This window comes from Macrosteles quadrilineatus, unplaced genomic scaffold, assembly GCF_028750875.1.
Source record: "Macrosteles quadrilineatus isolate MER2022 unplaced genomic scaffold, UCM_ALF_1.0 Scaffold_9__3_contigs__length_116548681, whole genome shotgun sequence".
NCBI lineage: Eukaryota > Metazoa > Arthropoda > Insecta > Hemiptera > Cicadellidae > Macrosteles > Macrosteles quadrilineatus.
This window is the reverse complement of record NW_026542602.1, coordinates 16,341,167-16,366,346: the sequence shown is the minus strand read 5'-3', so window position 1 is coordinate 16,366,346 and position 25,180 is coordinate 16,341,167. Positions and strand designations below refer to the sequence as shown.

Here is a 25,180-nt window from a genome sequence, read left to right as displayed (position 1 = left end):
GGACAGTTTGAATCAAAAATTAATTTTAAATTGTCAATAAAATAATCAAAACATGCATTTATATTATTATTAAAGGGATACAATTCATATGACCAGTCAACCATATTTAAATCATTTTGAAATGAATTAATAGCTTTGTCACTTAATATACGAAATTTAACCTCTTTCCTGCTCTTATTGAAAAAACTACTCATCTTTAACCACAATCCATCATGATCAGATAGACCTAAGTTAATACAATCAAAAGTAAAGTCTGTGTTTGTTAAGTTACTAATTATATTGTCTAGACATGCTTCATATCTGGTCGGTTTTGAGTTGTGACAACAACAATTAAATGACTTTAACATATTTAAAAACTCATTTACATTTTTTTTCTTTTCTCTAATGTCAAAATTTATGTCTCCTGTGATAATTATTTTACAGTGTTTGTATTTTGATAGTTCCAATAACATGCATTCAAACTTATCAATAAACATTTCTTCACTAGTAGCTGGAATCCTATATACAGAAATAATTATAGTTCTATACTGTTTTAAGATTAATCCACATGCTTCAAAAACTGTTTCAATACAAATTTTACTTAAATCAATTGTTTCATATTCCAAATCTAAGCTTTTTTTTAAATATATGGCAGTGCCTCCTCTAATTGTGTTAACTCTACAGTAAGCAACTGCTAACCTAAAATTAAAGGGAACAGACAAGTCAACATTAAAATCTTTCAACCAGTGCTCATTAACACATAATATGGAGCAGTTTAAAATATCTAAACAATATTGCAGCTCATTTAATTTGTTTTGAATTGATCTTATATTAATGTGTAACAACATGAGATCATTTCTATCACAACTTGGGATGTCATTTATTTTAGGATGGTTATTAAGAATTTTGTTTATCGAGCTATCAGTTGAGGCTTTATATTCTGTAAAAAATTGTTGTTGTGACCAGCTATTCTACCACTTAGTATACTATTTACAAAATCTTCACTTTTTTCATCACCACTAGAGGCCTTATTTGCATTTTCACTACACTGTGTTGCGGAGTCAGAGGTCAAGGAAGTAAGTTGAGTCACCTGGTCTGCTGTAGTGTTGAGTAGATCACCCTTGTCTTGTTGCTGGTTGTCCTGCGTCGATATTCTTCCTTCTGTAACAGTCCGTGGTTGAGGTTGTGCCTGCTTCGGGTCCAGAGGGAAAGATGCAGAGGATGTTTTGTTCACACACTGAGTCTCGGATGATTTGTTGGTTTTATGGTGAGATGATTCCGTTGCAATGGCCTGTGTGAGGTTCCTTACAAACTCAGAATATGGCTTTGTGTTCTTCTGTTTACTTGAAATGTACTTCTTTGAGATGACAATAATAACTGATGCAGCAGTGGAGCTTTGGAATTCAACTATATATTTTGCAAAGTGTTGTGGTAAGACACAAATACTGCTCTAACTTGGCAAAGGTCAGATTTTTTTACAGGAGTGGGAAAATTGTATAACACTCGGTTTACACCAGACCACAAAGTTTGTTTGGGTACTTTCCTGTTAAAGGGAACATTAATTAAACTTATTATCAATGATTTTTCGATATATCGATATTTTTGTTTTACTTCACGATCCGTATTCCTTCTGTTTTAATACCTATCTTAAAACGTATTTAAATTAAAAATTAAGAACTAACCTTGAGTTCTTCGTTAACATAGCCAATGACACCCTTGCACAAAATCCTCAAAACCAAAATCAGCCAGCTGAAATCACAGAGGTACACTGTCAGACACCTTAGATGTCTCTTCAGTTAACAAACGAGCAGGAACTGACTCAAGTGATCAACACCCTAAAAAATAAAACATCTGCTAGAGTAGATGATATATCCACCAGTCTACTAAAAAAATGTAAAGAAGAACTTGCTGGACCGTTAACATACATCATCAACCGTTCTTTCCAAGAAGGAATCTTCCCAAGTGGGCTTAAAATTGCAAAGGTATACCCAAAATTCAAGAAAGGAAACCATCTGGACTCAAAGAACTACCGCCCAATTTCATTAATTTCCACATTCTCCAAAGTATTTGAAAAAATAGTACCTACTAAACAGACTTCTTCAACACCTATCATCCAATGAACTGCTCACACCACATCAAAATAGATCTGTACAGGGAAAATCAACCACATCTGCCATAATAGCGCTAACTGAATATGTAATAGATAATCTAGAAGAAGGAAACATACCAACCACAATTTAACTTGATTTCAGCAAAGCATTTGACTGCTTAGATCATACACAACTGTGTAACAAGTTGAGAAAAATTGGAATTGGTGGGAAAACTGCAGAATGGTTCAAGAGCTATTTAACTGGAAGAAGTCAGATGTTTGAACTCAAATACTGTACACTGAAAAGGGATCTACACAAACAGTAAGATCAAAGTTATTACCTGTAGTAAGGGGTGTTCCACAGGGTTCTGTGCTGGGCCCCATCCTTTTCAAAACATCAAAACATCATTCATTGTTTACAAATGATCTCCCTCACTATTTGGAAGACTACAGCAAGACTCTTATGTATGCAGATGATACCGTACTCCTCCTTGGGGGAAAAAATCCTGAAGCCCTTGAAATCAGCTCGTTTGTTTCCATAAACATGGCAATACAATGTTGCCAAAACAACAGCGAATCGTGTTTCTAAGCCAACCCCAACTCTTAAATGCCCCTCAAATCCTGATGAATTCAATGAACATATTCTGGGGGTAATTGACAAAATTGTTGACTCAGTAAACCCTGACAGTGATGTAAATACTGCAACTAAAATACCGCACAAGCCTATTATAAACTCTCTAGATAACTGGGCTTATGTAACGCCTCAAAATGTCATTAAAATAATCAAACAATTCAAGAACACAACTAGTCAGGATATTTATGGCTTAAACATCATTGTACTGAAACATGTTGCGGACATTATTGTGATCCCCTAGCAAAAGTAGCCTACTTAATCTGTGTATGTCCCATGGGGTTTTCCCTGATGTCTTAAAAGTTTCTAAAACAATAGGCCTACCCATTTTTAAAAAGAGCAACCCTGAAGATGTAGGAAGCTATCAACCGATTTCCATAGTGCCTATGTTTGCAAAGATTTATGAGACTATAATGAAAACACAGCTTGTTCAACACTTTGAAACAAATGGTCTGTTTAGTGACTCACAGTATGGCTTTAGGAGCGGTAGAACCACAACTACTGCAGTTCTTAAACTTGTCACTAAGGTAGTCGATGCTTTCGAAGAGGGGAATTCAGTTGCACTCACCCTAGCTGACTTAAGCAAAGCTTTTGATTGTGTCTCCCACATTCAACTGCTAGAAAAGTTACATCTATATGGCGTTGGGGGGCCAGCACTGCTTGCCTTTAAATCCTACCTCCTAAATCGAAAACAGATCATGGCAGTAAAAGGGGCAAATTCACAACCATTGCCGGTTAAACATGGCGTGCCCCAGGGATCTGTGTTGGGCCCTGTGCTATTCTTGGTGATGGTGAACGACCTCGGGCAGTTAGGCAACGTCTTGCTTTTTGCGGACGACACAACTATTTTTGCGGATGCAAGCACTCCTGAGGAAGCCAGGGTCTGTACAGTCCTTCGAGAAAAACCAAGACGTGGTTCAAAGCAAATAAGCTTTGCCTAAATGAAAGCAAAACGCAACACATGACCTGCAGTCTAGCTCGGAATCCCATCCCTGATAACCTGCCTGAAGTAAAATTATTAGGCTTCATAATCGACCCCAAACTCACCTGGGAAAAACATACCATGAAAGTGTGCACCAAGCTGTCGAGGACATTGCATCTCTTTAGGAAGCTCAAACCTATGCTGACAAAGCAATACCTACTGACTGTCTACTTTGCTTTGTTCCACAGCCATCTCAGCTATGGGTTGGAGGTTTGGGGCCATGCAGCTGGATGTAAGGATATACTTTTGTTACAAAAAGAAGGTAGTCAGACTTATTTCGTCCGCTGACTACCACGAACATTGCAGACCTCTTTTTAGTAAACTCAATATCCTTACAGTATACAGCCAGTACATTCTAATCACCCTAAACAACGTAAGGACCAACATCTCTGGTCTTGCATTGAGAGAAGACCAACATGATCACAATACAAGGTCAAAATCCAACCTTGATATCCCTTTCTGCAGACTAAACAAAAAAAGGACAGCTTTCCTATGTTGGCAATTAGGATGTACAACCGACTGCCACTGTACTTTAAAAACCTTGAGGCCTCAGTTTTCAAGAACTGAGGGAGCCTTGTACTCCCTAGATGAGTTTTATAAAATTTGCGTCTAACCTGCCGCCAAACTTGTAAATATGTGTATAAATATTATTATTATTTTTATTTTTGACTCAGTCTATCCAGCAAGAGCTGGTCAACGATGTCGAGGGAGTAAGTAAGTAAGCTTAGTGGTTAATGAAGAGAAAACACAACAACTGATCTTTGGCAGGAGAAATGGTGGGGTATGCAGGATCCCAGACATCGAAGGCCCAGAAGAAGCAAAGTATTTAGGGTAATAATAGACCAGAAACTGACATGGACCCCCCATATTGACAGCCCGTGCAGTAAGCTGAGTAGCAGTGTCTACGTGATAAGAAGGATAAAAACCATAAGTGATGACACCAACATAGCCAAGATTGCCTACCACTCACTGTTTGAATCACGTCTTCGATATGGCCTTGAAGTATGGGGAAACTCATCGGCAACCAACCTCCAACGTGTGTTTATCCACCAGAAAAAAGCAGTAAGAATATTAGCAGACATGGACAAGAGAGAAAGTCACAGACTGAAATTCCGTGAGCTAAAAATCCTAACGATTACAAGCCTGTACATCCTAGCTGTGGCTTCTCATACAAGCAGGCTACAGCTCCAACGAGGTATGGATAGGCACAGCCATAACACCCGACAGGCTATGAATTACACACTTCCAGTCCATCATCTAACTCTTTTTGAAGAAAAGCCTTCCTAAATGGGAGTGAAGTTCCTGAACCTGCTCCCAGAGACAATAAAAGGCCCCAGCATAAGCAGCACCAGACAACGCTTATTGGCTTGGCTTGTGGAGAGACTATTCTACACAGTTGAGGAGTTCATGAACTGGAGAACTTCACCGATGTTCCAGTGAGGACTAAACAACCCTCATAGTAATAACCATCACTACCGACAGCGCCTCAAAGCCCAACAACTTTATGCTATTTTATAATTAAATCTCTGTAATGTTTGACGCCTATTCTGTACTCTATTCTATGTTCAAGAATAAAGTATTCTGATTCTGATTCTTGTTTAGGCAAAAATAATAGCCCATAGGCCTATATTGGATTAGGAAATGAAACTATTCTAAACTAACCTAACATAACTAACCAAACTTGCTGTAGGCTAAGTTACCATTTCAAAATTCTGTTTGATAACAGAAAATGCATATGGGGAATAGGTTATCAAACGGAATGTTTAAATGTTACACTGAACAATATTTATGTACTGTATCCTTATCGTAGTGGTCAACTGATATGTTTCAATTTGTTATAATCAATATATCGGATAGAAAAACAAATATTGATATATCGAAAAGGGGTAGACTTCCATATCTGTTGGCACAAACAACCGAATGAAAATATCAATCGATATATCGAATGAAACAATAGAATAATCGATATTTTCATTCGGCTGTTTATGCCAACAGATATGGAAGTCTACCCTCGAAAAGAAAATCATCGATAATTTTTTAAATTTTATCCATATAATTATCCTGGATAATTTTTTTATCCAGGTAGACATTCTTTATTCTTGAGTAAATTTTATGACTGGTTCGTAAGAAACCCTTTTTTTCCGATTGTCGACTTCATGGCCGTAAAGGAAGTTCAGTTTTAGACTACGAAAACTGACTATATATAGAGTCTTTTAAACTCATCGAAAATTATGACTGTTATTACTGTAGTTTTAAAATAACTTATGTATAGTACCAGTACTTGACAATTGCTCGATTTCGAGCAACAGGTACACTAGTATAATTTTACATATTCTTCAAACTATAAACATGTACACCCCTAATCTTTATTCTTAGATTACTATAACTAACATAGGCCTAGCGGACCTGACCTAGCTAGGTCTACACCGATTAAGCCCATACCTACCTAGATGTTATAACTACGTGTTCCGTTACAAAGTTAAACTATGAATACATTTATTCTGCAAATATACTGTATGTATGACTTAGAGGTATTTGCAAATATTGGGTAGGCTATATTAAAAAAATTGTATTTGACTGGTTCTGTCCAAAAGTAGTGTTAGGTAAGTGTATATCTTCACCGTAGGGTAATAAGTTAACTTATATCTAACTTATTCAACGCAAATGTCATACTCTAACAATCGACATAGTTTGTTTTTTTTTCATTTCAGGAATTTTCTAATCTTAACTGCAGCAATGGCTCACAAAAGCTTTCAACCCATAGTGCTAGTTCATGGAGGTGCAGGGGACATTCCAGACTCCCGGGTGTCAGCTAAGCTAGATGGGGTGTGCAGAGCAGCCCGCAAGGGCTATGAAATTTTACAGAAAACTGGCTCTGTCTTGGATGGTATTGTTGCTGCTGTTGAACTGATGGAAGACGAGCCTGCGTTCAATGCAGGTATGTACAATTGAATTTTAAAATAATATGTTTTCACCACAGTACACAGTAAGCAGCTCTAGTTATTACCTTTTTGATGCATTATTGTTCTTGAGTGGTACAGTAGTTTTTTGTATATTATCCTATGCACATTTCGCCAGCTTGTTTGAAATCTGCAGGGTGTCTTCTTATGTTGTACCTACTCGGAAATAAAGTCAAGTTACCAGGCACATGTGTTAGGTACCAAAGACAAATTTTCAATGGTACTGTACCCATTGTTGTTATTGTGGTACAAAGTAGGCCCTACCTGTATGAGTTAGAATATTCCATGCTTTCAAAGTGGCAAAACGATCAAAATATCAGTAATGTTAGGCTATTTTTTGTCTAAATTACAAAAAGAAAAAACCTTTTGTTAATACTTTGTAAGAATTTTTGCTGGTATAAGTTAGTAGGTACGCAAAAAAGTATAGTATGCAACTTACCTGGGAAGGTGTTTACTGTATTCATATAAAATCCCGAGTTCGGCAAGCTTTGCACAAGAACCATGCTTGTATCGTTAACACCTACTTCCTTCTCTTAGAGCGTTTCTTAGTAAATAACATTTTCTCTCTTTCTAATAAGATCTATCGTCTTCTTAAAATCCTTAACTTGTAATTTAAGTTAACTTAACTTGTAATTTAAGTTAACTTAACTTGTTATGGTCACTATCATGTAATTTAAAATCACTATGTGTTTGGATTTGAAAAATGATAATTATATTTTTGCAAAGGTGGATTTAAATATTAAATGGATTTGTGTAAGCGAGAACACTATTTTTATCTATATACACTACACGTATTTTTATCTATATACACTATATGTACTAGCAGAGTACCCGTCCTTCGTACGGGGTTGGCGTAGTATAAAATGTTTATTGCAGTTACTGTATACTTGGCTTTGCGTTTGCAATGGGAGAGGACACGGTTTAAGAAAATTTGGTTCTTTTAATTTATGGTATGCTATAATATAGCACATCTCCTATAGCCATAATGTTCTACCACTGCACCTAAACAATAAAAAAAAGTAAATTTTTCATTGTATATCACAGCTTTTTATTGCTAATTGGTTCAAATTAGCTGTTGTCATAGAAGCAAAAAAAAAATTAATAGTGCTGCACCCTGTTGGCAAACCTTGTGTAGTTGAAACACATCTTTAATTCCTTTTAAATATGAAGTACCTGGGGACCGAGCTTTCTCCTAGAACTTTATTAGTATATTAGTACTCGCCTTTGGCTCGCTGGGGGCTCCGCCCCCAGGCCCCCTTTTTTGGTAGGGGGTAAATAGAAATGGGCCATGGCGCAAGACCTGCAATTGAGCCAAATATCAGATCCTTAGCTATTTTAGAAGTGGGTAAAATTGATTTAGACCGATGGACCTGTAGGAATAACATTGGGGGGGGGGGATTCTATATTTCGTGGGGGAGGGAGTTATATTTGTAAAATGTCACTTTTCGGAAAGGGCGCAAGATCTACAATCATTCAAAATTTCAGATATCCAGTTAATCTAGAAATCTGTAAACGTGATTTAGACTTATGCACCTGTAAGAATAACATTGGGGGGATTTAATATTTGGGGGGGGGGGGTTGTAAATACGATAGGGGGATAAAACCTTAAGTAAACCAGAGTAAATCTATGGCATGAACGGACCATGGGAACGGGGACTTATGGTGGTTTTTAAGGGGTAAATGTTTTCTCCTTAAGAATAACATGGGGCTCGTAAAAACTTTCAAATGTTGACATTAAACCTAAGTTTTGGGGGTTAAGGAGTAAAGTTACGAAAAAACACGTATCGTGTAAAATTTTAAACTAAAGTGAGGAGAATACAAAGCAATAATAATATTTGCAAAAAGGAATGATTAAAGTATGAGAAAATAGCGAAAACTGGTAAAAAGTTGAAACAAAATTTACCAGATTTTGAAAGTAGGGAGTTTTTTGAACCCGAAAGAGTGCGATTTTCGGAAAACAACTACGAGGGTTTTGTAGAAAATTTAATTTCTGTTCCTGGATATACTTTCAAATCTTTTCTAGCTCTTACTGTTTTCGAGCTAAATCCGTTTGAAAAAAACGTGTTTTATCGATTTCAGAGGTCCGCCATTTTGGATTTGTGGGGGGGTTAAAATTTGAAAATGGGACTTTTGAAAATTTCACCATTAGCTTATGATCCCTTACTACAATACTACCAAATTACAAGTCTCTAGCACATTTCTATACGATTCATATGACTATACCAAAGTCATTATATTTCAATCTTATTCTCCATAAGAATAACACGGGGCACGTAAAAGTGGCGAAAAACCTTCAAATTTAAAAAACATGTAATGAGTAAAATTTAAAGTAAAGTAAGGAGAATACAAAGCAATAATAGTTTTTGAAAAAAAAAATATTTAAGTATGAAAAAATGGCGAAAACCGGTAATAATTTAATAAAAATTTACCAAATTTTGAAAGTAGGGCGTTTTTTGAAGCTGAAGGAGTGCGATTTTTGGAAAACGCCTAAGGGGATTTTGTGTAAAATTTAATTGCTGTTCCTGGATATACTTTCAAATCTTTTCTATCTCTTATTGTTTTCGAGCTATATCCCTTTGAAAAAAACGTGTTTTGTCGTTTTCAGAGGTCCGCCATTTTGGATTTTTGGGGGGGGTTAAAATTGGAAAATGGGACTTTTGCGAAACTCACCGTTAATTTAAGATCCCATAGTACAATACTACGCAAATTTGAAGTCTCTAGCACGTTTCTAAACCGTTCAGATGGGCACACCAAAGTCGGCCATTTTTAATGTTATTCCCCATAAGAATAACATGGGGGGAAACCCTTAATTTCGGGGGGGTTAAAATTTTAAAATCTCACTTTTTGGAATTTTCCCGGGGGTTTGGGCACTAGACCTACAAAACACCGAAAATTTCAAGTCTCTAGCTCATCTAGAAGTGGTCTAGAATTTGTATCCCCCGTGAGTTACATATGCGGCTGTATAGTATTTAGACTCGCCTTTGGCTCGCTCCCCTAGCTGTTAGTCGTCATTCAGAAATTTAGGAAGGGGTGAGAGGCCATCACCAAGAAGCCGGGTAAATTTCAAGCCCGTAGCACACCTAGAAGTGGTCTAGAAAGCACTCTCCGCATCTCTAAATTCTTTGTGGGGTTGTAATAGCGAAAATCGATATCGAAGTAATAACCATTTCACAAAATATTCGAGTAGATTGATAAGTAGAGAATAGTAAAGTATTATATTAAGTAAATAGTTCATCGTAAATATATGTTAATGAAAATAGATGAAGTTATTTTTGTTTCCCTGTCAGTTCAGAATCCATTTCCCGTTCCAATCCGTTTCCCTGTCAGAATCCAATTCCAATCACGTACAATTCCAATCCGTTTCCCTGTCAGAATCCATTATAAAAAAATAATTTTAAAGTTGCGGTAAGAGAGTATGTTAGTAAAGTATATTTACAAATGAGTTTTTGGTCAAACTAAGTGATAATATAATTGGAATTGTAATAGCGAAAATCGATATTGAAGTAATAATTATTTCACAATATATATTAAGAGTAGATTGATAAGTTAAAAAGTTGATAATTGTAAAGTATTATATGAAGTAAATAGATTATAGTAAATATTCATGTATATATTTATGAAAATAGATCAAGTTATTTTTGTTTTCCTGTCAGCCACAAACTGTATGGCATATCCAGTTCCGGCACGGGGAGGCCAGGAAACACAAGAACCATATTAATTTTGAATCATTTATATTAACAGTAATAGTATTTCAAGTAAAAAGATGTTATTAAATATTTATAGATTTATTAATGAAAATTGATCAAGCAGTGTTTGTTTCCCTGTCGGTTAGCCATAAACTGTATGGCATATCCAGTTCCGCCACGAGGAGGCCAGGAAACGTCGGAACCATATTTACAATTGTTAAAAAATGCAGTAGACTTGTGTATAAGATAAGTAGATTGATAAGTGAATAAGTTGATAATAGTAAAGTATAATATGAAGTAAATAGATTATAGTAGATATCCATGTATATATTTATGAAAATAGATCAAGTAATGTTTGTTTCCCTGTCGGTTAGCCATAAACTTTATGGCATATCCAGCTCCGCCACGAGGAGGCCAGGAAACGTCGGAACCATATTTACAATTATTTACAAATGTACAAGTTAGTAAACTTTACTAACTACTTAAAGAAATATAGAGAACAACTTAACTAACTACTAAAAAGAAGAAAAAATATAAACAACAACGGGGACTTTTGATAAGGCAGGCCCCCTATCGTACTGCCAAACTAAAATACTAAAAACACACAAAAAACGACTTATTACTAAAGAAAAAACTAAAATGAAATATATACAACAACCTAAAGCTAAAGTCAAGTCAGGGTTAGAGGAGGAGATCGTCATACACGATATTTTTCGCGTATGCGATTCCCCCTTGGACACGGTCGGGACGGACAAGGACGACTATATGGTCTGGATGCCTGACTCTACTGAGCAGGACGTACAACTGACCATGAGTGAAACAGTCACTGTGAAGATCGACTCCTACGCGATCAATCGTCTGGCCCTGGCTTTTGTGGCCAGTCATGGAATATGCCAGCATGAGAGGAAACTGAAGACGGCGGACACGAAGCGGTGACCCCTCGACGAACGGGAAAACGAATTGAATCCGGGGGATACAAATCGGATCATGTTGTCCAGGGAGTCGCACTGTGATCAGACGAGGTCTTATTGCCGTCACGATCACTTTAGTGCCGTTTACGAGTCCGCTGTCAATGTTCAAGTTCCTCATGACGAGACACACGGAGCCAATCTTGAGTCGCAGGACATGGTCTGGTACACCCTTGCCAGTAGCTTGGTTCAACAAGTGAACGTCTACATCCATACCATCGTCGTTCTCCTTGTCCACAGAATCCGCACTCCTCAACTCATGAACGACGCCGTCCATCAGGTTGAGAACGGTGTTGTTGATCTGCTGGACATTGGCGTTCATGGTTGAAAGAATGGACCTGCCAGCAATTCTGTCTGTGTGGTGTAGGTCACAAGCAGGAAACACAAAATCGATCAAGTCGGGAAGGGATGTCACGTATTTCACACCGGACAGTGGGATCAGGGCAACTGAGTCACGGCCTTCCCCAAAATGAACAGATGCAATTGTTCCATTGCCTACTTGAAGGAGGAAGTCAGAGTAGGCAGTGGACCCAGAAGTCCGGTGAGGAGTGGAGAGAGAAAAGATTTTGAAACTTGACCACAGAGATGACGCACACAGTGATACACAGGCAATGTCGGCCGGAGTACGAGCCTTGGCAACAACTGGTGCGATCTGACGGAAATCTCCGCAGCAGATAAAGATCTTATTCCCGAATGGCTCAGGTGAATTCATTAAGTCACGCAGAGATCTGTCGATGATTTCAAAAATGTACCGGTGAGCCATCGGGGCCTCATCAAAAACTATGAGCTGTGCGGCTCTGATGAGTTCTGCCCGCTGAGATCCGTTGGTCAAGTTCCAATATCCAGAGCCATCGCCAAGATCAAGTGGTAGCCGAAACATGCTATGTGCTGTCGTGCCACCAGGCAGATTACCAGCGGCAATGCCGGAGCTAGCGACAGCAATAGCGACCTGGTTACGACTACGGACGTATGCGAGGATTACGTGTATTAGGAAGGTCTTGCCGTAGCCTCCGGGTCCGTCAAGGAAGATCAATTTTGTTGATCGACGATCGACTTGGCCCTGTAGTAGAGACCGAACATAATCGAAGACCGCCCTCTGGTCGCGGGAAAGTTTAGGTTCCCACTCATCTACAAGTGATCTCTGACGATTTTCACCGTAGATGAGAAGTTCCCTCCCCAGTTCGGTCGTGTCGTCGTCTACAGTAGGGAGACCGTGATCGGCCAAGCAGGATCCCTGACGTCGAAGGCTTCGATCGATCTCAATCAGAGCCAGCTTGTACGCAACCTCGTGATCAAGAGGATTCCGCTCCAAATGGTCTTCGCACAATGCGTCACGGAAAGCATCCCACAAGAGGGCCGCAGGAGCTCCCATGTTGCACAGAAGGACAAAGAAAGAGCGGAGCCTCGGGCCGACCATGAAACGAGCCGCTTCCTTGAGGGCTTGGTGGTACTCGTCCTCGTCCTCAACCAAACCAAGGGTGCGCGCAACCTGTTGATATGTCGTGCAACCATCACCACCACGAGCAAGCAGGTCGGCGTATCCCCGGCACGGAATGACCATCAAAAGGAGCCTAAGAAAGTACTGCTCGCTTCTGTTTGGCGAGACCCAGAAGAGACGACAGATCTTTTGACCACGCTTTCTTGAGGTAAGGAAATGCTTGCCGTCTGGATGGTCGTACACCTCAGCATTACTAGGGCGTTTGTTATGAATAACGTACTGCTCGAAAAAAGACTGGTAGGTTAAATCGTCGAATACCGAGTCAAGAGGCCTATTGAAATACAAGAGCAGGTCAGAGGTAGCTCCCGAAGTGGCGTGTGTCAAGTTGTTAGGGCGGAAGCACACAGTCTGTTTTCCCTCTAGGTGGACAGGGAGACAATCGACTGTGGGCTCAGACTTTGAGATGGGAAAGTCCAAGAGACACCAGCATGCATCGCTGGCTCCCACCATACGCTTCGTGACGTAGTGCTCAACTTCATCGTCTTGTTTACTAAGAGGAGTAACTTTGACGTTCTGAAGCGAGCCACCCTTCATGAGGTATTTAAACAGATACTTGATCACACGACGAGTGGAAGCTACCTCCAAGTTGATGTGTGCCTCGTATTTAAGTAGTAATGCCGAGTTGTACGGCACGACCCAGCCGTCATGTACAGGAATCGATTTGTTTCTTGAAGTTATACTCCCCTCGTTACCATAATCACGTCGATATTTTACAAAACCCCTCTCGTCTACATGGGTTGATTCACAGGGAGGTTTGGGGAAATATTTAGAACAGCTGCCTTTGGCAGTGTCCCAGCAAGGGAAGTCGGTCCTGTGATCCGTACCACAAGGTCCGTGGATCATGTGACGCAGAACCAACGCCCTTAATCGGCCTCCTGCCTCCTCCGGAGATGGAATGTCAGCGCGGATGAGGGAGTCTATGTCGGAAGCCTGCACAGGTCCATCGCCTTCGATTTTAAACACGATGTGGGCATGTGGAAGGCCCCGCATCTGCATCTCGATGACGTGGACTATGTAGACAGACCGACCGAACATAGCTCCGCTGCGCAGATCGCGGAGGAGTTCCAGCAGTTTTATATAGAAAACTCTGCAGGCCGTGCTGGGATCACTGCGACCGCTATTTCGAGGACAGGCTTTTTTGTTCTCCTCCCAAGTCGCACTATACGTGAATGTGAGAAAAAATGTGGGGAAGCCGAGACATGAGACCAATGCCATAGCATTCTCGTATCGAAGTTTCATGTATCTCGGCCCCCCGGTAAACGAACTTGGGAGGTAAACCTTTCCAGCTTGTACCCCACCCTCCCCCTGAACGGTCTCGTCATTGTTAATATCGTTGAGGACCTGACGTCCACCACGATTCGCCGCTTCAATCTCATCCAACGGCCCTATCCTCATGGCATTTTCAGCTGCCTTCGTCTGCGTGAACTTGATGTAGTTGAGCTTCTCGTCCTCGTATCTGGCATACATTTCGACCTGCCAAGCTTGAGACAGTCGGCCGAGGTGTGAGAAACGAGGCTCAGACAGCAGAAGGCAACGGGAATAATCATACTGGGACAATTTGTTGTTAAAATTGTCGCGGCGACCAATATGCCAGCCCAAAGTGCCTTGAGGATAGAGCAGAGGGTACTGGAAGGGTTCCATGAGGGGACTGAAAAGGTTGATAGAAGTGGGTCTTCCGGATCCAACTTTCCATACGGATAGCTTGCGGGGCTCGTAAACTGTCTCGTCGGTGCTTATGACAGCGTGCACCTCAACGCCTGTTTGCCTGTCGCCTAGAACGGGACCATGGGTAGATCTACTTGTCACTTGGAAATCCAAGTGAGCGTTCACAGCTGGCTCACTACCCAAACGCCGATAGTGAGTGACGTATGGATTCTGCTGTGACAGGTATCGATTGATAGAGTCAACAACGTCACCGTCAAGTGATCTACCCAAGGCAATGTTCCGCCGTTCTTCACCGTCGTCGATGTAAAGACGGGACCGGTTCACAAACTGAACGTCCCCAGCCTTAGTGGTAAACTTTTGACCAGGGTCGGACAGATTGTAGACCTGGTGGTACATTCTCCCTTCGATTTTAAAGAAAGAGAGACCACTGGGATGCCTGTACCCACCAGATACCTCTAAAGCACAGAACGCAAACAGGTCGTTGTAGGCACGAGCCCTATCGAGAAAACGCCGATCCGAATAGAAGGATTCATCAAGAGGACTAAGATCAAGGACGTTGCATGCCCCTTGACCACAACACCACTTCTTCCTACACTTTTCCTCCTCAAAAAGCCTGGCACCACAGTGAGTACATTTGAAAATTTCACTGTTCCAAAGAGAAATTTTTTTAAGACGGAAAGCAGGAATGTCGTCCAATAACTCCCCCTTCCAAGACCCCATTGGACCATGTTCAGAGATTTTCCGAGCAAGTGCAGCTGGCAAGTGACGAATATCAGAGAGCGTAGGATTTTTTAAACGGAAAATCTGAACTCTTCGGGCAGACGCTCCAGGATTACTCAAGTCGTAATCTCGAACAGCCTCCCGGTGCACTTCGGGGTGGTTTTGAGTGTAACGGCCGACAGCTTCCCTGTGAACCTCCGGGTGATTTTGGCTGTATCGGCCGACAGCTTCCCTGTTCACCTCAGGGTGATTTTGGCTGTATCGGTCAACAGCTGCTCTGTTGACCTCTGGATGGTCTTGAGAGTACTGTTTATTTTTCTCTTTTATTAAATCAGGGTGCGTCTCCCTGTATTTTTTCTTTGCCGCTTGCCCTTGCTCTTCTTTCGTAGTGTCCAAAGTTTTTGGACGCCCACGCTTGGCTTTTTTAGGTCTACCAGGACCTTTTTTACCCGCCAAGTTGGGACTTAATACTGTCTGCTGGGAGGGAGAGTTTGGTAGTAAATCAACGTTAGGTTGGTCGGAGTGATCAATAGCAATCTTAAGTTTCATGATACTATATTCTCCTCCGACGAACGCTGAGTTGACCAATAACATCGAGGCTAGAACACGAAAACTGACACATTGAAACAGTCTAGCCTTGTTTTTGTCCGTATCGATGTCTCTTCGACGGGTATCATTCATGCCGTGAGAATCGAAGAGATAGTACTGATCTCTGTGACGCCAAAAAGCCACAGTAACCAATTGCCCCGTGAATAGATACCCGCCGTCTAGAGAATCACCGGACATGGCGATATGATAAAGAATTAACGGCCTCGTGAAGACCCTGCACACTAGCCGGGTACAACCCGTTGCACACAAACGATATTTCCTCAACGGTAATCGAGGTACCTGCGATCTCGAAACGCCTGGCAAGTTCCTCGGGGAACAAGTACCTGTTAGTAACGTTATACTCACGGCGAGATTGCCGATACAAGCGGTCGCCGGCCGTGAGTATTTCGTCAATAGCATGAGTACTGAAACTCCCGCGGAACACTTGCCAAGCGAGAGCACAGGCCGAATTAGCCACACATTGAGCATTGCTACTGTCAGCGAATTTTGAATCCCCTTGATGAAAGGATCCAGTAGCAATGCAAGAGAAATCCATGATAAATAGACCAAAGGCAAAATCACGGAGAAAACCGAAAAATACAGTTAAATAGAAAAGCTCTAACTCCACAAGTGTAGTCAAATGTGGTAGCAGAAATCAGAGCGAGAACCAACATCAAAATTGACAAAATACAGTCTTACATCCAGGCGACCATCCAAAGGGTGTAGTCAAATCAGAGTGCAAAGTTAAGAGCGAGAACCAACTCATAATGTCGCTTTGGTGGGAAATACGTACTGCTTTACTGACATCAATTTTAAGTCAATGTAATCTATTTCCTATTACTGTTTAGGACATACCTAGTATTAGGAAAAATCTGTTTTATGGTAATTAAGGAAAACAGTTTTATGAAATTTAATAAAATTAAAAAACCATAGCTAAATTTTGAAAATTAAAAATTTTGTAAATCACCGCAGAGGGGAGAATTTTAATATTATAATTAACATTAAGAATTCCTTCGTGACCATGAAAATTCATTCAAATCTTGGCTTGCTTTTATTGCTTTTTAGTTATAGCCGATAAAAAAACGTGTTTTATAGTTTTTAGATGTCCGCCATTTTGGATTTTTGGGGAGGTTAAAATTTGAAAATGGGACTTTTGTAAATTTCACCCTTAACGTAGGATCCCATACTACAATACTACCAAATAACAAGTCTCTAGCACGTTTGTAAACGATTCAGATGACCATAACGAAGTCGTTAAATTTAAATGTTATCCTCCATAAGAATAACATGGGGCTCGTAAAAACTTTCAAATTTCCACATTAAAATTAAGTTTTGGTGGTCAACGAGTAAAGATACAAAAAAATATTAAATGTGTAAAATTTAAAGTAAATTACGGAGAATACAGAGCACTAATAATATCTGTAAAAAAGAATTATTTAAGTATGAAAAGATAGCGAAAACCGTAAAAAATTGAAAAAAATTTACAAAATTTTGAAAGTAGGGCGTTTTTTGAAGGTTAAGGAGTGCGATTTTCGGAAAACGCCCAAGAGGGTTTGATAGAAAATTTAATTCCTGTTCCTGGATATGCTTTCAAATCTTTTCTAGCTCTTACTGTTTTCGAGCTACATCCGGTTGAAAAAAACGTGTTTTGTCGTTTTCAGAGGTCCGCCATTTTGGATTTTTGGGGTGGTCAAAATTTGAAAATGGGACTTTTGCATATTCCACCGGTAATGTAAGACCTCATACTACAATGCTACGCAAATTTGAAGTCTCTAGCACGTTTCTAAGTTGTTCAGATGAGCTTACCAAAGTCGGCAATTTTCAATGCTATTTCCCATAAGAATAACATGGGGGGGAAATTCGAGATTACGGGGGGGTTAAAATTTAAAAATGTCACTTTTTGGAATTTTCCCGGGGGTTTGGGCACTAGACCTACAACCACCGAAAATTTCAAGTCTCTAGCTCATCTAGAAGTGGTCTAGAATTAGTATCCTCAGTGAGTGAGTCAGTCAGTTACACATCGGGCTGTATAGTTATTTAGATACCTACTCTGAGAGTATTCCTTGGTCAATGTCATCTGTCCCAAAAATATTGTTTCACTCTTCAAAAATTTTACTCATTTTTTAAAATAGTGATAACATTTGTTCACATTATACTTAAGAACTACGTGATATCCTGCATAACTTGTCTGTCACAATTGTATTTGTTTCAATTGGCTTTTTTTTTTGTTAGTTACTGTAATAATGTCAACTATATTTACCTGATTTAAAAGACCTGATGATATTATTTATACGGTTTTTCTGTTTCCCTTAACTGTGAATAATAGTTGAATACTTCAAATGAAAGTTTTAGTAAATCACTTATGGAAAAACATATTTAATGTCCTTCCCTTCCCAGTTTTATTTAGCCTAAGAGGGGTTTCCTCTGCGATTATCACAAAGTTAAGTCCATGTTTCTTACTAAAAATTGTAGCACTTCGGCTAACACATCCTTGTACATTGTTTGTAGAAATCTTCATATTGTAGATAACCCCCCATTGCTGTAACAATTACAGTTCAAAGGTTATTGCAACTTTAGTGATTTTTCCCTACTGCATACCCATGATAAAGGTTGTTGACAGGCTTATGGGATAAAGTATGTGTCAGATTGCTGATACCGTTTATTTTATGGCGGTCAGGCATACTTCATCACTGAATCTTTTTTAAATTGGTGAAGGTTCCATTTACAAACTGCACAGCACATTGATAAATGTCTCAATTTTTTGCCAGTCATGATTTAGTTTGTATGAATTTGGTTAATCCATTTTTGGAATTAGGAAAGTTACCTCAACTTTTGTGAACAAAATCTTTTGATTCATGAACCGGTGCTTTAATAATAACAGTCTAAACTTGTAATTTAGTACACAGAGACTAAAGTTATAATGTAAAAAAGACACTATTACACTTTTAGGTGAATAAGTCAATGACAGTAGTATAATAATAAGTAGCCAAGGTACTTCACATCACAACCATTATTGGGACATATTTTAAAACCTTGTAGTAGTCACGAACTAAACAGACTTAGTCACTCTATTTACTAAAATAGGCAAATCAGTTCTATGATGAGACTGAACTATTTACAGTATTGTTTTTTAAAACAATTTTCTTATTCCAGGTAAAGGTTCCGTTTTGACATTGGAGGGTAACATAGAAATGGAAGCCTTAATATGTGAAGGGAAAAATTTAAAATCAGGTAAGTAAACCTCTACCGGTACCGTTTTGTTAACACTGACGATAGTGCTGAGCAATTGCAGTTTTCTATAGAGTTTTCTAAGAGCCTTAGACTAGGGCCACACTTGGCGACTTTTTTTCGTGCCACTCTGTCGTGAAGACAAAGTTGCTGGGGGTGGCCACAATTGGCGACAATTTACACCTTTCAGTTTACTTTTAGCTAATTTCCCATATAGGGAATAAGCTATTACCGTAGTACTCATGGTAAGACTTGGACCCGGGGCCGATTTTGTAACGGGCTAAATGTGTAGGGGGGTTAAATATTCGTATTTGTTATTACCACGAGAATTAAACAGCCAAATATTGGCTGTTGCAGAAGCCTAGTCGCGACACTAAACTGACATCATACCTAACCTCTAATTCCACGACCGCAGACGTCAGTGTCAGTTGGTTGTTTGACGACTTTTGGGACAGGCTCCAGGAGGAAAAAGGTGGGCAAGCCACCTTCTGAGAGGTTTTTGAAGCTGTCATGCGCCTGCCTTCGCCGGCACGGGTCTCAGCTGACTTCGGTTCTGCTAGCCAATCAGCGAGCGAGTTAACCTTCGTCTTGAATTGTGATGGAGGTGAACTGAGGAGAGTGAAGAATGGTCATTCTGATTACCGGCTTTCAGAGATTCGTTCGTTCGTCTTTGTTTGGAAGTGTTTTGGTCGACTCGTGAAAAATCATTACGTTCGCTAGGCAATATTCGTGAAGCTGAAGTTCTTCCAGCTAATGTGAAGTGTTTTGGTTAGATAATAATCTACGTAGTTTGGGTGAGCTTTGTAATAAACCACTTAGGTTTTCGTACATCATTTTACTAGTTTTTAGTTGATATAACTTTGTCTAATTTCGAAGGCTAGTCCTGACTCACAGACCTAGTCAGCCGATATTTCAACCAACTATTGTACCTAAACGAGTAGGGAAGTCAAAGTTGGTGTTTCATTCTTTAATGTTACGTCCTGAAGTTTACGTTGAGACCTTACTTTAAGTTTTAAGTCCGTTTTAAGGTCACCTTAACGTCCCAAAGTTTGTCCCAGCAGACAGGCTTCTGCTGGACAAGTTTTGCCGAAGTTTGCTCAAGTTCACCACGTGAGAAAGTAGAAGTTTTAATTTTCGTTTTTAGGCTCAAGGTTTTATTTTTAGTTTAAGTTTTTCTCGTTTCGTTTCTCATCTGGACAACTTGGGCCAGCTTGTGCTTTTTTTTGTTTTGTAAATTCAGACTCTGTGGGGCTAGGCTAGGCCTATCTTAAGCCAACTTTTGTCTGTTTCAGGTTAACCCTAACTCTGTAGGCAAGCGGGGTGAATACTTAGTATATTGGTTTTCTAGTTAAGTAGCTAGTAGAGTTTCAAGTAGTTATTGGCCACAGAGTCCTATTAAAATTATCGGTTCCCACAAACTCTCCTGACTAGATTGGTGATTATAAGTGTGGTGTCTGGTAACCCGCTACGTTCGTCCCGAGCTCTGATAACCAAGGCTATCAAATTGAGGTTATCCTAATTACTATCAACTCCTGGGGAAATCCCCGCAACCCGACTTATGCGATTCCTGGGACTTCGTTTATCGTACACGTGGCGTAATTTCCCACGTTACGCCCTCAGGAAAATTTTGTCACAATTTACTTTTTGCGTTTTGAGGTCCCTAGAGGCCAAAAACACCATTCGTTCAAATTCATATATATTTATATATATGTGCGTGTGTCTGTTAGCATGATAACTCAAGCAAAAAAGATCCGATTTTCATGAAATTTTGTATAAACATGTAAACCTACATTTATTCGAACGAGTTTGCTAACCATCATGATCGGACTATGGGAACGGGAGTTTATGGGGGGTTTTATGGGGTAAAAATAGGGTTTTCCCATTTTTGAACCTAAATAAAAACACAAAATTTCAATTTATTTCCAACTTATTTTGTAGAGCTTAAAAAAACAAACAATTTAGTATATTGTAGCGTTATTGTGTGCCTAATGGTTACAGAGAAAATTCCAAAAAATAGTAAATTTAAAATACCCATGTTATTTTTATGGAGAATAAGTCAACTGTTGTTGTTTGCTTGTTTAAGAACGTATTGTGATCAAAACATTCATTTCTCACTAAAATATTTAGAATTTCCAACAAAAAACACTTTTTTACCCTCCCTGTTCCAGCAAACATAAGTACTCGTTAAACTAATTCTATTTAAATAGGGAATAAATGTGGTATTTTTAAAACGTTTGCTGCTGAAATTGCTGTAATAGACGTTGGTATATGCTGAAATTTTTTTCTTTATTTGACTTACCAAACGATGTTATATGGTGAATACATAGATAGTAGGCATACATCTTTTTGTACCACCTGATAGATTTTCGCTCACAGGGGTAGTATGCCATCATTTGATCGGCACGATCCACTCCCTTCATACAATGATTGTACTGGATGATAGGGAGTGGTTTTGTCCTCTGAAGCATAACTCTGTTGAGGGAGGTAACCATTTCATTGGTAAATTCAGTTGAAATGTAGGACACAACTCTTTTATCTTTCCACTTACCCACCATGACCCCCTCAGCATACTGTTTCACCCTTTTTCAGCTTCTTGTTTTAGACTGCAGTTGGATTGTACTTTCTGCCAAGTCTTAGTGTACCTGTAGGCCTACAGTATGTATTCTTACGCAACAGCGCAGATGCAAGGGAGAAGCTATTATAGAAATTGTCCAGGAGTAAGCTGTGTCCACAGTTCACCTTGTTTTGCATCAAATGAAGCACTACATTTGCTGCGTGCCCTTTCCCTTCAAAATCATCCAAAACACCACAGCACATAAAGAACTTCAGTATCAATCCATGGGGGTCACACAAGGTGTACAGTTTGATTCCGTACTTATGTCTTTTACCCTTTATGTACTGCCTACCATCGACTCGTCAACACATAGTTTTTTTTTTTTTTTTAAGGGTAATACACCCAGTTCATTTTGTTGTTGAAGTAGTCCACAAGAAACTGTACTTTGCTGGCACGATTACTTGGATCAGGTCAAACTTCAAAGTTTATGCATCGGATAATGATGAGAAAACGATCCCTGCTCATGAAGGACGAAAAACAAGATTTGAACAGTTTGTTATTTTTTCAATAGTCCTGGATTCGAGGCAACTCAATAACTCCCATATTGGTAACTAAGCAATTAAAATCTTCAGTTCTTCCACAGTTAAGTCTTTGAACTTCTTGAATTCTTGATCCTGGGAGGGTCGACAGACCACAAAATAAACCTAACGCATAGCTGTTTGTGGCTTTTACGATACTCTCCAAATAAAGGTCATCCACAAGTAGATAAAAAAAACTCATAGGTGATTTTCCCTCTGGTAACGGAACCAGAAAACCTTCCTCTTTCGTGAATGGGATGTCTTTCATTCCAATGGCACAATGGTTGCTCCAGTTTGGAGGGTTTTCTTCATAATTCAGGTCTTCATCTTCAGACACCAAATCAAACGCCATATCATCCACATTGTCGTTGTCTAGGTCGTCTGGGTTGTCTGGATCATCGTTATTTAAGTCACTGTCATCATCCAATGCGTGTGTTCGAAGTGGATAAACTACCCCACTGGGACCTAGACATATATCCATATTGTACCAAACAAAGTAAAAATCAAATAACACACTCCGAAAGGTAAGTTATAGGTCACTAGAAAGTTCTAGGATGGGCAAAAATGGCCTTTCAGACCCACATGTTTATGAACTTTGCATGTAGGCCTAGTAATGAAATGAGTTCAAAACATCATAGTGGTTATGAGTATATCACGAAAACAAATAGTGCAATTAACTTTTCACTAAAACCAAATGAAAACAAACTCAACTTATGTAAATAAACAACTCGGAACACAATGTAAACAAACATGAAATATAATGGTTGTGATCAGCGCACCCATCTGTTGTGAGCTAATTCTTCAATCACCTGGACGTAGTTACGGAGATTTCCGTAGATAGCAGCACTAATCAGGTCAAGAAGATTACTAATTTTGATTCCGTAGCGACAAACAGCGAAATATTCGGGTGTAAATAATTTCTCAAAATAGTAATGTGCGTTACGTAATCTTGTTATTTACTTATTTATTTGACAAATGTAAAAAAATGCTATCTAAAAACTGACATTGCAAAAAATGCGGGAAAAGTACGTCCCCACAAGCCGAAACAACATTGTGTGTGTTCCTGAAATGCTGAGTCGTCCATAGCAACTTTAATAGAACGTTGCTAGGGAACGTTCCAGAACGTCGGCCACAGTGAACGTGTTAAGGAGGCATTTTAATGTAAATCTGTTGTAATATTAAGCAGATATTATAATTAACATCTGTTGGTTTATTGACTTAGATTGTAAATATTTTTAATGTTCTTGCTTTATAACTGAATCTAAATAAAATAATATACTTTTGATTTAAAACTAATGAATTATCATTAATTTATACATGGTATTAAAACAAAATCCAATCAGGCTAATGGAAATTCGCTTAGTCTGCAGGTTTGCTGTGGTGAGGGTATTTTACCATACCAGTAAAAATTGGAGTTTTGAGATGTTATATTGTATTTTCAAAAATGTGTCATTGATTATGGAAATAAATAAGGATCTATGACAGTTTTTGTATGTTTTTGGAGCACCATAATAGAATACATCGATGATTTTACTATTAATTCCAGTATCATACAATTTAAGCGAATCTTTTACAAATTAAATCATATAGTAACAGTATTTTCATACATGCACTGGCACCTCTTTATATTTCGTACTAGGTCACGTAATAGTTTCTAACCATTTACCAGCAACAAAAGATATACAATTTTTACTAAATAAATGTGTTAAATTATGTTTCTAAAAGCAATGTGTACGTCTAAATCGTCAAATCACAGTTTAATGCTTGCTTTTGCTATTTATTGTATATCTAAATACCCAGTGGCAACAAACCTGCAGACTAAGCGAATTTACATTTGTTTGGCGAGATTTCCACTAAAATATTCACTTAAACTTGTCGGATTTATTTCCAATTTAAATAAGATGGATAAAAATGAATGCTTAGGTTTGCTGGTAACCCAATGAGGTGTGCTTGTTAATTTATATTTTGATAGCTAACAGTGGCGTCATTTCACCAAATCCTTGGGGTACCCCCCAGCAAGCGGGGGGGGGGGGGGGTTCGGGGGTCCTCCCCCGGAAAATTTTAGCAGTTTTGAAACAAAAAAAGAGGGGTTTAAGCTTATTTTAATTGTCAAAAGCTCTTCGAATAAAAACAAAATTGTCAGTCAAATTTGTTTAAATTTTGACAGAAAATTAGTGAAACTAACAATTATTGACAACAGATAGAAACATAGTAATATGTTGGTAAGTTAGTCATCTAAGAAACGTGATCAATAGTTCCATGTTATATTAATATTATTTTTGTTATTAGAATTATGACCAAATTCTCTTGTACTGTAGGCTACAACATTTAGACCTATAGCAATGAATACGGTTGTATTCATAGCTTATAGTTTATAACAGTTTAATTTGGTTTTAGCGAATTTCCCTATAGGGAAGTAGCTATTACCGTAGGTGGCATGGTAAGACCTAGGCCCGGGACCGATTTACTTTTTCATTTTGATGTCCCCAGAGGCCAAAAACACCATTCGTTCAAATTTTTATATATGTATATATATATATATATATATGTGTCCGTGAACGCGATAACTTGAGTAATTTTTGTCCGATTTTGATGAAATTTGGTTTAAAGGTGTAAAGTGGGATAAACTTGAATGAGTTCGCGAACCAGCATGATCGGACTATGGGAACGGGGGTTTATGGGGGGTTTTATGGGGTAAAAATTGGTTTTTCTCACTTTTGACCCTCAAAACACAAAATTTCCCAATTTCTCTTTAGACCTTTTTAAAGAGCTTAAAAAAACAAATAATTTAGTATATCAAAGTATTTTTGTTCGGTTATTGGTAACGGAGAAAATTAAAAAAATTTTAAATTTAAAATTCCCATGTTATTCTTATGGAGAATATTGTAAAATGTTGTAGTTTGCTTGTTTATGGATATATTTTGATCAAACTTGGCAAATTAATTTATTTTACACTAAGCTATTAATATTTGACTAAAAAACTCACTTTATTAGTTTCCTTGTAGCAGCAAACCTAGGTACTCGTTAACCCTTATGTTATTTAAATATATTTAA

The 25,180-nt window shown here is 38.8% G+C and overlaps 1 protein-coding gene across 1 annotated transcript in view; it reads left to right on the top strand.

The window, feature by feature from the left end:
- The window catches only part of LOC129003262 (isoaspartyl peptidase/L-asparaginase-like), a 91,648-nt gene that overhangs the window by 53,162 nt on the left and 13,306 nt on the right, over window positions 1-25,180 (top strand). Inside the window, exons 2-3 of the mRNA XM_054431556.1 lie at window positions 6,393-6,619; window positions 18,920-18,997. Of these exons, the coding sequence (XP_054287531.1) occupies window positions 6,418-6,619; window positions 18,920-18,997 (280 nt within the window). The 5' untranslated portion in view covers window positions 6,393-6,417. The remainder of the gene's footprint in view (window positions 1-6,392; window positions 6,620-18,919; window positions 18,998-25,180) is intronic.